The sequence below is a fragment of the Anabrus simplex genome, chromosome 9 (assembly GCF_040414725.1).
Source record: "Anabrus simplex isolate iqAnaSimp1 chromosome 9, ASM4041472v1, whole genome shotgun sequence".
In the NCBI taxonomy this organism is placed as follows: Eukaryota; Metazoa; Arthropoda; class Insecta; order Orthoptera; family Tettigoniidae; genus Anabrus; species Anabrus simplex.
In genome coordinates, this window is record NC_090273.1 from 20,230,909 (window position 1) to 20,248,159 (window position 17,251).

The 17,251-nt window shown below is 39.0% G+C and overlaps 1 protein-coding gene across 2 annotated transcripts in view; it reads left to right on the forward strand.

Moving 5' to 3' along the window:
* The first annotated feature begins 215 nt into the window (after window positions 1-215).
* LOC136881218 (protein CEBPZOS) overlaps window positions 216-17,251 on the forward strand; it is a 31,118-nt gene continuing 14,082 nt past the window's right edge. Inside the window, exons 1-3 of one of the 2 annotated variants that reach the window (XM_067153944.2) lie at window positions 217-444; window positions 1,015-1,059; window positions 15,308-15,508. In XM_067153944.2, coding sequence (XP_067010045.1) covers window positions 315-444; window positions 1,015-1,059; window positions 15,308-15,405 — 273 coding nt within the window. In that variant the 5' untranslated portion in view covers window positions 217-314 and the 3' untranslated portion in view covers window positions 15,406-15,508. Of the gene's footprint in view, window positions 445-1,014; window positions 1,060-15,307; window positions 15,509-17,251 lie in introns of both variants that reach the window. The other variant, XM_067153945.2, reaches the window with a different exon arrangement.

Genomic DNA, 17,251 nt, shown 5'->3' on the forward strand with positions numbered 1-17,251 from the left:
CATATCTCTGCAATGCAGTATTTTTCAACCTCAGAACGGATAACTTCCCCCTCAGTCTTCAACTGTAGTCTTCTAAAATTATTTTCGAAGTTATACAACCACTGCTGGGGAAACAGAAATAAGAACGAAAATAAAAATAAAGTAAAAATAGATATAAAGGAGGATTGTTATACGCCTAATGTTTATTATGTTGGTAGGACACAGAGAAAAGTTGGCATTAAACTTACTTAGAGAAAAAGAAGGTCGGAAAACAGTAGGATGGGCGTGAAGACACATCTGTTTATTTCGGCCCTTTCAAAATTCTGTATGAAATTATGTTGAAGAAACGCCCCAAGTCAACGGTCCTGAAATACGTACGTACAGGAGCGAAGATTGCTTTTGTTGCTGAAGCTGTCATCTTTGCTCTTTCATACGGTGTATGGTATCGTCTGAATACATCTCGCGGTAAGTAGGCGGTGAAAAGTCCGATCGAAATGATAGAATCGACTAAGTGACTGGACTATTTCCAAGAACAGAGCTATTTGGATATTGTTCTGATAAGAAACTATGAATACTACTACTTTAATGTCTGATTTCTTTACTTAAATGGAATATGGAATTATATTTTTATTTTAGAGGTCAGATTGCTATTTAAGGTCATGTCTCATGAAACTAACTTCGCCCACATCAGTTCCGATGAGTAAGGTTAAAGGTAGTTTGGTTATACAATTGGTTGTTCCTGTGAATAAATGATACGGTAGTTTGGTTGGGTAATTAGTTATTCCTCTGAATAAATATGAGATATAGTGATGTATTGTATGATCATATAGCTTTAATTACTGTGGAGTTCGATGTTACTTCTACAGCTTCGAAGACTTTTCCGAGTGTTGACATATTTCAAGAATATAACTGTATAAATGCTCTGTATTTTCTTCCTCTAGAAATATTTCTAGCTTTGAGAACTGTGCAGTAGTTATTTATGTGTATTGAAACTTTCAAGTCACAGTAACATTATTTTCTTTTTACCTTTTCTAGATTTTCGTTTCTACATGCACAACAATTTCAATTGGGTATTGGATGGTGAGTAACGTCATTTTTATTCGAGTTACGAAGCATTTGATTTCATTTAATTTTTCAAACTTTCTTATTACTTTAAGAATATTGCAACCATCAGTCATTACAGCATTTAATGCTTATTTGTGCATGGTATGGGAATTCACCTTAGTGCAAAGATATATAATAATAATAATAATAATAATAATAATAATAATACAAGACCTAGGCATGTTAATTCACTAGAGTTTTAATAATAATAATAATAATAATAATAATAATAATAATAATAATAATATAATTGCACACAAAGGTGCAAGAACAGAATTTACCATTCACATTTCACTGTACTCTGTGATGGAGATCGTTCTTTGTTGGCACAAAGTTATGTGGTACCTTTCTCACACACAATGGCACAGGCTGCACACGCAAGTTTCATCTGGCTCATGGAAGTGAATCTTTACACAAATCTTGTGGTGGTAACCATGTACTGCTAACCTGTTCAGTATGTGGCAGAACTTTTGATGTAGTCTTGTCCAGGTTCGGTCTATCATTCAGGGTACCTGTTTTCTAGGAAAACAGGGAAAGCACAGGGAAATTGCTTGTCATGTCACAATTAAGCTTTCTGTGTAAGACTTCTAAGACTGGAACCAAACAGAATGATGAGCAAGACTGATGTGTAGAATAATACATCACTGAAAGTCAGTGTTAAAAATCTAAATTTATCTTGACAATACAATAAAAAGTTACCGTACTTAATCTATATCAGTCAAATGCTCTTAACTTTTCAATGTCCCTTTTAAAATGTTTGTGGGTCACTGTAGTCACGTCCTAGTTCGTGGACCATGGGCAACGGTTGAGTGGCCTAGTAAGTGGTCCTGAGAGTCGGGATACCAGTTGCTTTGGAATGGGAGTGGGCATCTCGGACATATTCTGAGTCATGGCCCTCCTTGTGCTCAGGCGGCTAGGACTATACAATTCACCGGTGGTCCATAACCCGTTAGAGGAGAGATCCTCACTTGGACTATGTGCAAGCAGGGTAGCATCCTGCTTCATGAATTTACTGAGCTCAGAACATTTTAAGCAAGCCTCCGACCTATGTGAGTAACAGAGTCCCACTCCCATTTGACAGGTGAGGGACTTCTTGGAAACAACTTGGCGAACGAAATGGAATTCGATGGGGAGCTATCAATATTAATGGGGCTTATGGAAGAAAGAAAGTAGAACTGGCTGAGTCAGCAAAGAGGATGCATCTGGATGTACTAGGAGTAAGTGGTAAGTGATATTGGGGTAAGGGGAGATAACGAGGAAGAGATAGGAGATTATAAAGTGTACTTGACAGGTGTTAGAAAGGGAAGGGCACAGTCTGGGGTTGGGCTCTTGATCAGGAATACCATTGCACGCAACATAGTTTCTGTTAGGCACGTAAATGAGTGAATGATGTGGGTAGATTTGTCAGTTGGAGGAATTAGGACTAGAATTGTGTCCATGTATTCACCATGTGAGGGTGCAGATGAGGATGAAGTTGACAAGTTTTATGAAGCATTGAGTGACATCGTGGTCAGGGTCAACAACAAGGATAGAATAGTGCTAATGGGCGATTTCAATGCGAGAGTTTGGAATAGAACTGAAGGATACGAAAGGGTGATTGGTAAATGTGGGGAAGATATGGAAGCTAATGGGAATGGGAAGCGTTTGCTGAGTTCTGTGCTAGTATGGGTTTAGCTGTTACGAATACATTCTTCAAGCATAAGGCTATTCACCGCTACACATGGGAGGCTAGGGGTACCAGATCCATAATAGACTATATCTTAACAGACTTCAAATTCAGGAAATTTGTTAGGAATGTACGAGTTTTCTGCGGATTTTTCAATGATACAGACCACTATCTCATCTGTAGTGAACTAAGTATCTCTAGGCCTAGGGTAGAGAAAGTGAAATCTGTCTGCAAACGAATAAGGGTAGAAAATCTCCAGGATGAGGAAATTAGACAGAAGTACATGGATATGATTAGTGAGAAGTTTCAAACGGTAGACAGTCAGCAGGTTCAGGATATAGAAAGTGGATGGGTGGCATACAGGGATGCTGTAGTAGAAACAGCAAGAGAATGCCTAGGAACATCTCTGTGTAAAGATGGGAAGAGGCGAACATCTTGGTGGAATGATGAAGTGAGAGCAGCTTGTAAATGTAAAAAGAAGGCTTATCAAAAATGGCTTCAAACAAGGGCCGAGGCAGACAGGGATTTGTACGTAGATGAAAGAAACAGAGCGAAACAAATAGTTGTTGAATCCAAAAAGAAGGCGTGGGAAGATTTTGGTAACAACCTGGAAAGGCTAGGTCAAGCAGCAGGGAAACCTTTCTGGACAGTAATAAAGAATCTTAGGAAGGGAGGGGAAAAGGAAATGAACAGTGTTTTGAGTAATTCAGGTGAACTCATAATAGATCCCAGGGAATCACTGGAGAGGTGGAGGGAATATTTTAAACGTCTTCTCAATGTAAAAGGAAATCATCCTGGTGTTGCAAACAGCCAAGCTCATGGGGAGGAGGAAAATGATGTTGGTGAAATTATGCTTGAGGAAGTGGAAAGGATGGTAAATAAACTCCATTGTCATAAAGCAGCAGGGATAGATGAAATTAGACCTGAAATGGTGAAGTATAGTGGGAAGGCAGGGATGAAATGGCTTCCTAGAGTAGTAAAATTAGCATGGAGTGTTGGTAAGGTACCTTCAGATTGGACAAAAGCAGTAATTGCCCCTATCTATAAGCAAGGGAACAGGAAGGATTGCAACAACTATCGATGTATCTCATTGATTAGTATACCAGGCAAAGTATTCACTGGCATCTTGGAAGGGAGAGTGCGATCAGTCGTTGAGAGGCAGTTGGATGAAAACCAGTGTGGTTTCAGACCACAGAGAGGCTGTCAGGATCAGATTTTCAGTATGCGCCAGGTAATTGAAAAATGCTACGAGAGGAATAGGCAGTTGTGTTTATGTTTCGTAGATCTAGAGAAAGCATATGACAGAGTACCGAGGGAAAAGATGTTCGCCATACTGGGGGACTATGGAATTAGAGGTAGATTATTAAAATAAATCAAAGGCATTTATGTTGACAATTGAGCTTCAGTGAGAATTGATGGTAGAATGAGTTCTTGGTTCAGGGTACTCACAGGGGTTAGACAAGGCTGTAATCTTTTACCTTTGCTGTTCGTAGTTTACATGGATCATCTGCTGAAAGGTATAAAATGGCAGGGAGGGATTCAGTTAGGTGGAAATGTAGTAAGCAGTCTGGCCTATGCTGACGACTTGGTCTTAATGGCAGATTGTGCCGAAAGCCTGCAGTGTAATATCTTGGAACTTGAAAATAGGTGCAATGAGTATGGTATGAAAATTAGCCTCTCGAAGACTAAATTGATGTCAGTAGGTAAGAAATTCAACAGAATAGAATGTCAGATTGATGATACAAAGCTAGAACAGGTCGATAATTTCAAGTGGGTTGTGTGTTTTCCCAGGATGGTAATGTGAGATTGAATCAAGGTGTCGTAAAGCTAATGCAGTGAGCTCGCAGTTGCGATCAACAGTATTCTGTAAGAAGGAAGTCAGCTCCCAGACGAAACTATCTTTACATCGGTCTGTTTTCAGACGAACTTTGCTTTATGGGAGCGAAAGCTGAGTGGACTCAGGATATCTTATTCATAAGTTAGAAGTAACAGACATGAAAGTAGCAAGAATGATTGCTGGTACAAACGGGTGGGAACAATGGCAGGATGGTACTCGGAATGAGGAGATAAGGGCTAATTTAGGAATGAACTCGGTGGATAAAGCTGTAGGCATAAACCGGCTTCGGTGGTGGGGTCGTGAGGCGAATGGAGGAGGATAGGTTACCTAGGAGAATAATGGACTCTGCTATGGAGGGTAAGAGAAGTAGAGGTAAACCAAGACGATGATGATGGTTAGACTCAGTTTCTAACGATTTAAAGATAAGAGGTATAGAACTAAATGAGGCCACATTACTAGTTGCAAATCGAGGATTGTGGCGACGTTTAGTAAATTCACAGGCTTGCAGACTGAACGCTGAAAGGCATAACAGTCTATAATGATAATGTATGTATGTATGTATGTATGTTTTAAAATGCCCAGTGTTATAAAACCTACCCATGTAGGCTAGTTTATATATGTAGAGGTGATTATTATTATTATTATTATTATTATTATTATTATTATTATTATTATTATTATTGATTGCCCATATTTACGAATTGTGCCTCACTTTTAAGGAAAAAATTATTATAGAAAAGCAAAATTATCACAGCAAGATTCTACAAAGAAAGGAATGTGTCAGTGGTGCTTTTTGTATGCACAGTAGTTGACCAGCATATGTATTTAAACACCACTTCATTTGCTATAGGACTTGGGATCTTATTCCTGAGTTTTAGAATACTAATCCATATGCTTCTGTTTAGAAACTAGCACTCTTACTCATGCCAATAGCAACAATAAGGTCGCCGATGAGCACAGGTGTTACTTTGAAGAGCGATTGACTGATGGCTCGCGGTGATTAATGTAGTTCATTTTTGTTGGTGTAGAGTCTCTGGGATTACTGCTAACCCACTTCACAGAGTGGCACTTGATGACAAGGTGTAAGTTACTTGAATTACGAGACATTTATTTCAGGTTCTCTTGAACCACCGCCATCTCGATCCTCCTATACTGCCTGCTCTATGGGAGGCATTTTGTGAATAAGCTGTGACACAAATTCTCCACTAGAGGACAGGCATAGACACACGAATTTCTCAATGCGTTATTATGACGACAGCCTACAAAACGTTATGCAGTATAGTTATACGTTCACTTAAGTTCGTAAATTACATCGGTAATATTAAATATCAGTAAAATTACCTGTACGAAGTCGCAGTTGGCCTCTTTGTCACAATTTAAAGATTTTTCCTGGACGAAGGCTCGGAGTGATACACCGGGTGGTTAAGATTTTGTGTTCTGGCCAACACAATATTAGTTAATAGAGGTCTTAAGAACTTACTGTAGTTTGCTGATATTCTTTGACCTCACACTGTAACAGAACACATTCTGAAAGGGAAGAAGTAGCAAGTCCTCGTATTATGCTCATAATTTTGAAGGACTTCTGACAGCAGGACATAGCAGCTACTACAGTCTCCTGCACATGCTTCATCAGAGCAACAAAACAAGGTTTTGGGTATCAAAGTCCCCCTTTGTCCTGATACATAAACCCCAAACCCCATGGCACTACAGCCCTTGAAGGGCCTTAGCCTACCAAGCGACCGCTGCTCAGCCCGAAGGCCTGCAGATTACGAGGAGTCGTGTGGTCAGCACGACAAATTCTCGTGGTCGTTATGCTTGGCTTTCTAGACCGGGGCCGCTATGTCACTATCAGATAGCTCCTCAATTCTAATCACGTAGGCTGAATGGACCTCGAACCAGCCCTCAGGTCCAGGTAAAAATCCCTCCGGTTCCTGATGCATAAACAGTTCCATTTATTGGTGTCGAAGTTCTAGGCAGGGAGATGTTGCTGACGGAAATGTCACACTTCGTCCTCTCTTCAACAATACGAACAAAGTACCCGCGAATTAGAGTTTGATTTTCTGTTTCTAGATTGATTGTCACATTATCATTTGGATATTTGAGGTGGTCTAAAATGTCTAAACATGAAGGCCTTTTTTTGTGATTGTCCGTCACAATTCTTATCACAGGGTATCCACTATTCTCCACGGCTTTAATCACTTTCTGAAATTAGGTGTAAAGGGTACAGAGACGAGAGTAATCCGAGCATATCAAACTCCTTCCTTTATTAGGACCTTGCCCTAGATGTAGCCGACATCCACTTTCTCTTAATTCCCCTCCAGATGGTATTTTTTGGAATCGTATCACGTCGGGCTGCAAACCACCTTCACGAGATTTGTGAAATGGTACACAACAGTTGAATATTTTGAGGGAAAAGTCTGAAGTTTCAGTTTTTTTTATAAAAACTTGCAAGGACGAAAGGAAACAAGTACACTTTAAAAGAACTTTGAAAATAGCTATAGGCATAATGATTAATTCATTTCACAGTTCTATACAAAATATCACTTGTACAAATGGGAGTGGACAGGCACGTTTACTCAATGAATGAAATAACTCAGCTTTTTGTGCACATACATGCATCAATAACACAATGCAACACCCACCCTGACCGAGAAGATTGTGCATCTACTACTGCATTCATATAGCGACTTGGAGAAATATTGGTATTCGCGCCTTCCTATGTTAAAGTAGTGGCATAGAGCAGGCATTATAGGAGGATCGAGACGGCGGTGTTTTGAACATACGTACCAGTACAAGCCGTTGTAAGTTTTCATGCAAAATATGTTTAAAGATGATGATTCCAGAGTATGGCAAACTTATCTAGTGTCACTCTGAAGAACCATGTCCCACTAAATTTAATGCTGGGAAAACTGGAATATTCCAGGGAAAAGACAGGGGAAATAGATTAAGGTTACTAGTGGGCACCCTGTCATTGCATCTGTAGCAAAAAATTCTGACCATATTTCTCACCTTTTTTTCTCCCTTTCCTCTATTTTCTTGGTCGCATCGGTGGATTGTAGCTTACAGTGTATCTGTAAAGAAAGTCTCTCTAGTGAGCTCATAGACGAGTCTTGAGAGCATGGATCAGGATAGGTCTAAGGCTGCTTTCAAGTAACAAGCTTTTATATTTTCTTTTATGGTTAAGTCTTTTGTTGTCAATTTTAACCAACTGTGCACTAGTCCGTAGGTTAAGATTGGCTTGATCTTTGCATTGAAGAGAGCCAGAGAATTTTACAATTCTGTAAACTGAAGAAACAATGTCTGTATCACAGAAACTGGTTGAACCATTGTATTGCTATTGTATTAGCCTCCTGCCCGTTATCTACTGTTGTAATAAATTGAGAAGCCTTAACATTGGACAGATATGTTTCACTTGATTAAATTATTAAAGGGTGATAATTAGACAGCAGATTTTTGGCAGAGGGCCTGTTCCACCCCACCACCCCACCGCACCCTCCTCTCCCACAGTATATATATTAGATCATGGTTTCGTATTTATATCTTTCATACACATTGAGACCTCAATTAAAGGCATTTATAACACCTAAAATTGCTTATTTCACTTTTACTGTCTGTTTTTGCCTTGCTGTGTATTTTTGGCCATAAAGAGCTTTTTTAACATTTTCCACAAGAGTTTACGTGATTTCTTATTGATAGCGTAAGGTTCTGGCACTGGTAACAAGCTTGCTGTATTAAAAATGAAGGAATGGACTGTAAGACTGTGGTGATTATAAATATGTATTACAAATGTGGAGAATATTTAAATAATTATTCCTCAACTTCAGAAGTTTTTGTGACCATTGTCACCTCGATATCTGCTGTTTACTGTCCCCAGTCAGCTCCTGCTTGTTTGGTCTTTCACCCTGCCACAAGGTCACAGCTGTACCGTTGGGTTTACACTTTTGAACAACAAGCGACTTTGTACGTTCTGAAACAGACTTAATGTAGTCCTTTCCCCAACGTTTCTTAAACCTGCTAAGCCAGTACGATTAACAAGTCTTTCCTACCCCATTGTTAACAGCATTCCTTCTTTTGTCGCCAACTTTTAAAACTTCACCAGAATTCCACTCTTGGCGCCTTACTTCTGTTTAATTTTCCTTTTGATCTCGAAGTGTACACACCAGTGAAACAAACTATATTGAAAATGCTACGAATGACGACATCCAGATCTTCAATTCGACATTGGCTTCAAGAATTACACATCGGATGGCAGCATTTTCTGTTAAGCTTTCAATAAAGAGTTTAGTAAAGTAACATTATTACTGTTATTATTCAGACTTGTGCCTTCCACCTCAAAAATAAAATGGCAAACAGAACTCTCAAAATCACTTGGGAAGGAACCACATTAGAACATTGCAGCACACCAAAATATCTTGGAGTTACCCTTGATCGTGCTCTAACTTACCAGAAACATTGCTCGAACACCAAGCAAAAAGTGGCAGCCAGAAACAATATTATAAGGAAGATAACAGGTACTACCTGGGGGGCACATCCCAATACTGTGAGAACCTCTTCCATTGCTCTATGTTACTCTGCAGCGGAATATGCATCCCCAGTATGGTACAAGTCAAGTCATGCCAGGAAGGTAGATGTTGCTCTAAACGATACCTGTCGCATCATTACCGGCTGTCTAAAACCAACTCCGTTGAACAAATTGTATAGTCTTGCTGGTATTGCCCCTCCTGATATCCGTTGAGAGGTTGCAGCAAAAAACGAGAGGAAGAAGGCGGAAACTTCTGAAGCTCACCCTCTGTATGGATACAGGCCAGTTACTTCAAGACTCAAATCAAGGAAAAGTTTCCTCAGAACAACAGAGGCTCTTAATGGGACACCTCAGCAATCCCGAACTGATATGTGGCGCGCAAGCTGCACTCGCTCCGAAGAATGGTTGACACCAAGTGAAGAATTACCACCTGGTCACATGGAGAAATGGAGTACCTGGAGATCACTGAACAGATTACGGGCAGGCGTGACTAGATGTAAAAGCAACCTGCAGAAGTGGGGTTTCAACATCGAGTCGTCATTGTGTGAGTGTGGTGCAATCCAGACGACGTCTCATTTGTTGCAGTGTAGTAAGTGCCCTAAAACATGCACAGTACAAGATCTACTTCAGGCAACAGAAAATGCACTGGATGTCGCCAATTTCTGGGCAAAAGTAGTATAGACCTTTGTTTTTTGATAAGTGTGACTTTGTATATAATGTATATAATTCAGTAAGAGTATATATGTATATGTATTTATAGTATTAATGCTTCTGATACAACTTAACTTTATAATTTAAAATGATTGCATGAATTCCACACGAGTAGGCCTGGATATCTAGACGAGTTTTTAAGTATACTGAAATTAATCACTCGCTATAAAAACGGGAGTGAATTGTAATAAAAATTTAAAAACTACTTTTCAGGCGTCCTGTGTCCAGTGAGGAAAAAAAGCAGTCTCGCACAACATACTTTACATAAAGACAGTGTGGAACAAGAAACTAAAATGAAGTACAGTCTACTGATGCAGGCATCAGGGACTTCATTAAAAAATTAATTTAATAGTAATTAATGTTTTGCTGTTATAGCAGCAAATATCCTATTCAAAGCCATGCAAAATGTAGAATTCAGAAATTTCTTTGAAAAGTACTGCCACCAAACAACCCTTCAGAGTCAACAAGTTCACTGCAAGCTGCATAGGAAGATGCTGTTTCTAGGATAAAGGAAGATCTTGAGGATGTGCACTTTTGGATTTAAATCTGTTGATGAAACAACACAGTCTTCGTTGTTACATTGCCAACTTAATTGCAGGAAAGCTTAATCCTGATGGACCCTGTAGAGCTCACCTGATATTCACCAGACAGACAGTAGCTCATTTTCTAAACAATGGGCTAAAAATTAAAAATCTTGATGACAAAGTGCTTAAAGCTATTACAGATGCTGCTTCATACATGATGCCTGCTATGCAAACTCTTAAGGTATTTTCCCCGTTCTTGTCCTCGTGACATGTTTAGCTCATGGTGTCACCCGAGAAGTGGACCAGATCAGATCACAATTTCTGATGTAAGTAAATTTACCTCTTTAGTCAGTCTTTTTGGAAGCTCCATCAAGAGCGCAGACACTTCCAGATGTTCCTCTCCTTCCACAACCTGTTCTCACTCATGAGGGAACATTGCTGAAGAATACTGTTGGCTGTTGAACATTTTAGGAAATCAGACGACTTCTATCCACTTTCAAGGATGATGCAGTTTGTGTTATGGAACCTAAGGCAATTGTGGAAGACTAGTGTTCAGAATGACGTAGTGTATATTAAGGTCCACTTTACTTTCGTAAAATTATTTCCAGCATACAATCTACCAAAACATTGTAGGAAGGTTTTCTTTTCAGAAGAGTTTCTTGTATTATTAGAGTTAATAATTTACTGATACATAGGATTCACTTCAAACATGACATTAAATCTAAATCTGAAAACCATGGTCAAGAATTTACATTTTTTCTCAAAGCAGTTTTGTATCATCTTACTTAAAACACCACTAGTGGAAGAAGAGGAGTTGGGATTGATGACAAGAGTTTTGTCTATTTGAAGACAACAATATATATATGTTTTTCTCAACTTCTCGTGTACTTGAAGTGATTGTTACTAGAAGTGATTCCTATTTCATTATTTTAGTTGTGGTATCTCTGCAGTATAATCATTGCCTACATTGTGTTCATATTTGCTGTAGGTGTATGATTAAATTCCACCATGTGGTAAAAATTCCTGGCTGAACAAAATGGCAACCAAACAGTGAATGTTAGCACAGTGAAATTGAGGGATTTCAACAGTGACTACAACCTGAAAGGCAAGCCATGCATTCTCACACGTCCTACACAGATGTGATGCCAAGCTATGGAGAAGGGCCGATGACCTAGATGTTAGGCCCCTTTAAACAACAAGCATCAGCAAGATATGGAGAGCTTTCTGATCAGCTATCCTCGTATTTCATGAATTGTGATCCAAGAACTGGGTACAGAGCTGAATTTCAACTTCACTGTTATAGAAATTATGTTGACTATAAATATTGAATTTTCACGACCACATTGTACTCGAAATAGACTTTCAACTTATTAGGTTGTGTTTGAGGTGTTGACTGTATTGGAATATTCGGACGTTTGCACCAGGGCAGTGTGTGTGGATGTGGAGTTTATTCTTGTTCTTTTTGTGTGTTTGTTTATCCTGTTCTCTTTTCTCTGTTGCTCTCTCAACTTGTAAGATCTTCAGTTGTAGTAATATACAGAAAGATAAGAACATGAAGGGAACATAGAATAAACACAATGAGAGGTTTGGGAAGAGCGAGCAGTAGAAAGATGGGACAAGAACAGACATGAAAACAAAATAGGACAAAGACACACTGCTATCTGCAAATAGATAAGCTCTCTTTTCATCAATCCTAATTCTTCAACATCTGTTTCGTCTCATCCCACAAGGAACTCACTTCTACTTCCTAGCTTCATCAGGAGGGCAGGCTTCAACACTCATGGAGGGGTTATCTTGACAGATCTTCAGTTTTAATGTGGGAAGTACAGAATGTAAAAGGTTGTATTGCAGATAGGCAAAAGATGGGTTAGAAGTTCAACACTGTGCAGCCGGCTCAGATGGTCACAATTCAGTAGACAGGACAGGCGATGTGGGTGCATTTATCCTACATTACACAGAAAAAACATTGGACAACAGTGCATTCTATATTCCAGACAGGATAAAAGTTGGATTACAAATGCACAGGAAGCAAAGTGACAGTGACAAGGCCATTTGTTGGACAATAAGCAAAGGAGGTCTGGGGGGCATAAGCCCTTAGGTTAGAGCCGTATCCCCTGACACAAACAGAAGCCAGTGATCTGCTTTGGATAGGCTGTGGGTCTGGTTTGATCATACATTAGGTCCAGTGAGTGACAAGACCCTTGGTCCACTTCACACTACACAGTTGAATAGATCTCATCAAGGATTCAGTGATCTCATCCTGCATACCCCTGTGACAATTTTCAACTGGACACCTTTATTATTTTTAGGAACATTTAGTTTACTAGTCCACCTAGTCAGTACACCTCACTTTTCAATTGAAAATAGTTTATTCTTAAATTATTTACGCATAATATGGTACATGTGTAGTCTTCTTTTGAAGACCACCTCAGCAATAGCGTCTTAATAAAATATCTAATTAAAACAGTGGATTACATTAACGGTAACCCATGCCACAAATTGTAAAAATAAATTCACACACAACTTAAATATTTCTTACGGCTTAATGAAATAGCATATGGCTTTTGGTGCCGGGAGTGTCTGAGGACATGTTTGGCTCGCCAGATGCAGGTTTTTTTATTTGAGGTCCATATGTGACCTGCGCATCGTGATGAGGATTAAATGATGATGAAGACGACACGTACGCCCAGCACCCGTGCCGGCAAAATTAACCAATGATGGTTAAAATTCCTGACCCTGCCAGGAATCGAACCCAGGACCCCTGTAACCAAAGGCCAGCATGCTAACCATTTAGCCATGGAGCCGGACTTAACACTACAACTTAACAGGAGAGTGAGTGGTATAATGCAATACCATCACATACAAATTCACAGGTAACTTAAATATTTGTGGTGCCATATCACTATGATTTACAGTAGATTGATGCCCGGTTTCTTCAACTCTGTATTATATTTTACTTAACAAATGTTGTCTAAGATTTGTTTTTAATTTAACACTTTGGTTAATAGTCTCCTGACCGAGCTCGATAGCTGCAGTCGCTTAAGTGCGGCCAGTATCCAGTATTCGGGAGATAGTAGGTTCGAATCCTACTGTCGGCAGCCCTGAAAATGGTTTTCCGTGTTTTCCCATTTTCACACCAGGCAAATGCTGGGGCTGTACCTTAATTAAGGCCACGGCCGCTTCCTTCCCACTCCTAGCCCTTCCCTGACCCATCGTCGCCATAAGACCTATCTGTGTCGATGCGACGTAAAGCAACTAAAAAAAAAAAAAAAAATAATCTCCTGTTTCATGGGAACATTTACAACATTTGTGACAAGGTAATTGTCGGAGACAAATGAGTGCGTTTCTGTGGTATTTCTGAATGCTGTTAACAGTGAGCACCTTTTGTTTCTTTACATAAAGCACCCAGAGCAGAGTATTGGAATTGTATTTTTTGTCATACGTGGTTTAGGTTATTGTGTGTTAGGGTTAGCAGAGAGTTTGAATAGGTAAACATGAGCAAAAAAAAAAAGCGTTATTACAATGATAAGAGACTAACATTGTTATAGATTTGATTTGGAAGTATGCAAATTTAATATATTCTTATGAGTGCAATCTAGAGTTCCTACAATGCTGGCAAAATGAGATAATTGATGCAAGTCTTGAAGGATTTTCAGGCATTCTTTTACTGCAGGGAAAACTAATGCTGCAATGGCAGCAGAAACTCTTTGCACAATTCTACACGCTCTTGCCTAGCACACATGAATATAGTCGCCTACAGTTATCTGGAAAGAGTCCCAGGGTATCTAAGTCTATAAGCAGCAGCTACATTGAAGACACTGATAAGTCTCTGTCTTTGGGAAACTCCAACCTAGTTTCAATTTCTTCTAGTACCTTGTTCAGTATGGCTTTGCAAAATTTAAAATCTTTGTAGAAAACTTTCTTCTGACAGCTCTAAAACACTCTTCATAGAGCAGTAAAGCTTTAAATATATGTCTTCTAGATATGCCATTTTGACATTTTAACAGCTGTTAAGAGATATCCTATAACACAAGTATTAACAATTTATTCGTGTTAATTCTTGATGAAGCGGTCATTTTGTTAAATTGTGTGTTAAGTCTACTTTAACAGCAGTGTTAACACTTATTGTTCAATGAAGAAACTGGGCATGAGCTTAACATTTAAATAGGACACCATCACATAGAAATTTACACAAAATTTTCCAGATACTGGTTTCTATTCTTGAAGCATTTTACAGAAAAGGCTCTAAGATAGCTGCAGGTAATGCATTCCAGTTATCCTTGGTCATCCCCTTGTTTTCTTTCCTGAAGAGGGCCGGGCTGAGTGGCTCAGACGGTTAAGGCGCTGGCCTTCTAACCCCAACTTGGCAGGTTCGATCCTGGCTCAGTCCGGTGATATTTGAAGGTGCTCAAATACGACAGCCTCGTGTCGGTAGATTTACTGGCACGTAAAAGAACTCCTGCAGGACTAAATTCCGGCACCTCGGCGTCTCCGAAGACCGTAAAAAGTAGTTAGTGGGACGTAAAGCAAATAACATTATTATTCTTCCTGAAGATCTTGCCTTTGAATAGGGGCTGTGTGCATTATCATTCTTTTACAGCTATGTTGGGTCAATGGTCATTCAATGAAATAGTCTAATCTCCTTTGAAGACAATTGTGTATCATATAGAGCAACAATTAAATGTCACCCTATCACCACCTGATGCTTAAGTATAAGCTCTAAAACACATTTTGGAATACAAATTAATACAAATGGTGACTTGTAACAGTTTTAATTATTTAATAATGAAATTCTGTTTAGCCTGTGATGTTCTAACAAACCAACAGACATACTAAAACTGAACTGAACCTATTTTCGACCCCTGTGTTCCTAATCTGAGATTAAGACAAAGTAAGGGAAAGTTTGAAGTATACAGAAAAAATTATAATTTTATTTATATAGACGTTTGTTATTTTTCTCCCAGGTTACTACAAAATAGGAGAGTACATGTCCTCTAGCAACATCCGACAGATGGATATGGCTGTCTGGACCAAGGACAGACAGATTTCACAAGACTCTTAAGAGAATGGCTACAGGCAAGACCATACTCTACTGTGTGGGATTTGGAACATTCAGTTACGCACTACTGAAAATTGTTACGCCTGATGAGGACAAATTAAGAAAGGTACGTTTTTGCAAGACATGAACAAGTAGAAAGGTGATTCTATCAGATTTCCTTAAAAATGAAGTTGATAGTTTACTGAGATCGTCACCAACTTCTCACCTAGTGGTTGACATTCCCATCGTGTGTCAGTAAGGGACATGCAGCTGTGAGCTTGCATTCGGGAGATAGTGGGTTTGAACCCCACTGTCGGCAGGCCTGAAGATGGTTTTCTGTGGTTTTCCATTTTCATACAAAGCAAATTCTGGGGCTGTACTTTAAGGCCATGGCAGCTTCCCACTCCTAGACCTTTCCTGTCCTATCATTGTCATAAGCCTATCTGTGTCGATGCGACGTAAAGCAACTTGTAAAAAAAAAAGCCCTAAATTTTGTTCTTTTAAAAAATTCTTCACCTGATCATCTTTACTTAATTTGGATGGATAATTAAGGCTAGATGTCCTTCCTCATGTCATTTTATTTTTAAAGTGAAAATTTTGCCCTAGAACTCTCTTGATTTCAAACCTTAGCTCTTAGTTTGGAGAGCCAGCAATATCCCAGTGCTAATCTCACTCCTCGTCTAAGTTTTGCTCTTTAAGATAATTATATATTTTTAAATGTGTCCTAGTCTTAAGTTACAAGAAATTTGTATGAAGATGACCTTATATTAATAAATATTTGTGCTCTTTATTTTTTTGTCATAATGATGGAATATAGAATTACTTAATGGAAGTCTATATACAATTTTTAACTCCAGATTTTATACAATTTCAAGTATATTTGCCTAAAAGATAATCATTTTCCTGTATTGCGATACAGCTAGGGTGAGGCAAATGTGGTTCCTCTGCTTTCTGCATTTTTTCTTATTTTTTATGCTATTCTTAACCAGATCCATGTAGCATTATCTTGATCTTGCTTTCATTTCTCACTCTATCTGTCTTTGTCTTCTGTAAGATACTTCTCAGGGGACGTTAGCCAGGTGCCATTATCACTGGTTTGGAGGTTTGAATCCCGGCCGCTAGATGCAAGATTTTAAAAATAAAGTTGCGTCCCTGTCACTTGGATTGCAGCTAAAATTGGAGTCTCGTCGAGCTCGATAGTTGCTGTTGCATAAGTGCGGCCAGTATCCACTATTTGGGAGATAGTGGGTTCGGAAGCCCTGAAGATGGTTTTCCATGGTTTCCCATTTTCACACCAGGCAAATGCCGGGGCTGTACCCTAATTAAGGCCACGGCCGCTTCCTTCCCAGTCCTAGCCCTTTCCTCTTCCATCGTGGGCATAAGACCTATCTGTGTCGGTGCAACATAAAGCAACTTGTAAAAAAAAAAAATAATTAAAAAATGGAGTCCATTGACTATGATATGATTTCAACTGTTGTGTAAGTCTTTTAAGATACTTCTCAGAAATTTTATTTTCATCCTGGACAGGAATCAGCTAAATTTGGCATAATAATTATGTAATACTTCTTGTGTGTTATTTCTTTAGCCTTCATTGATATTTCTTCAATAATAGATTCTGTTCTCTGTTTGCCATGATTGTTTCTTGCTGTGACAGCAAGTTACATGCTCCTAGTGTTAACTCATGGTCTCCTCACCAGATGTGCTAGAACTTTATACACTTTCGTCTACATGCCGAGAGATACAGCTAGACCATAACTTGGGGGAAGATGTTGAAATGTCATCTTTTTTCCCCCTCTGCATTAGTCAGTAGTATGGAAATTCATTCCATGATATAACAAACCATAATAACACATTTTTATATTGCATTATT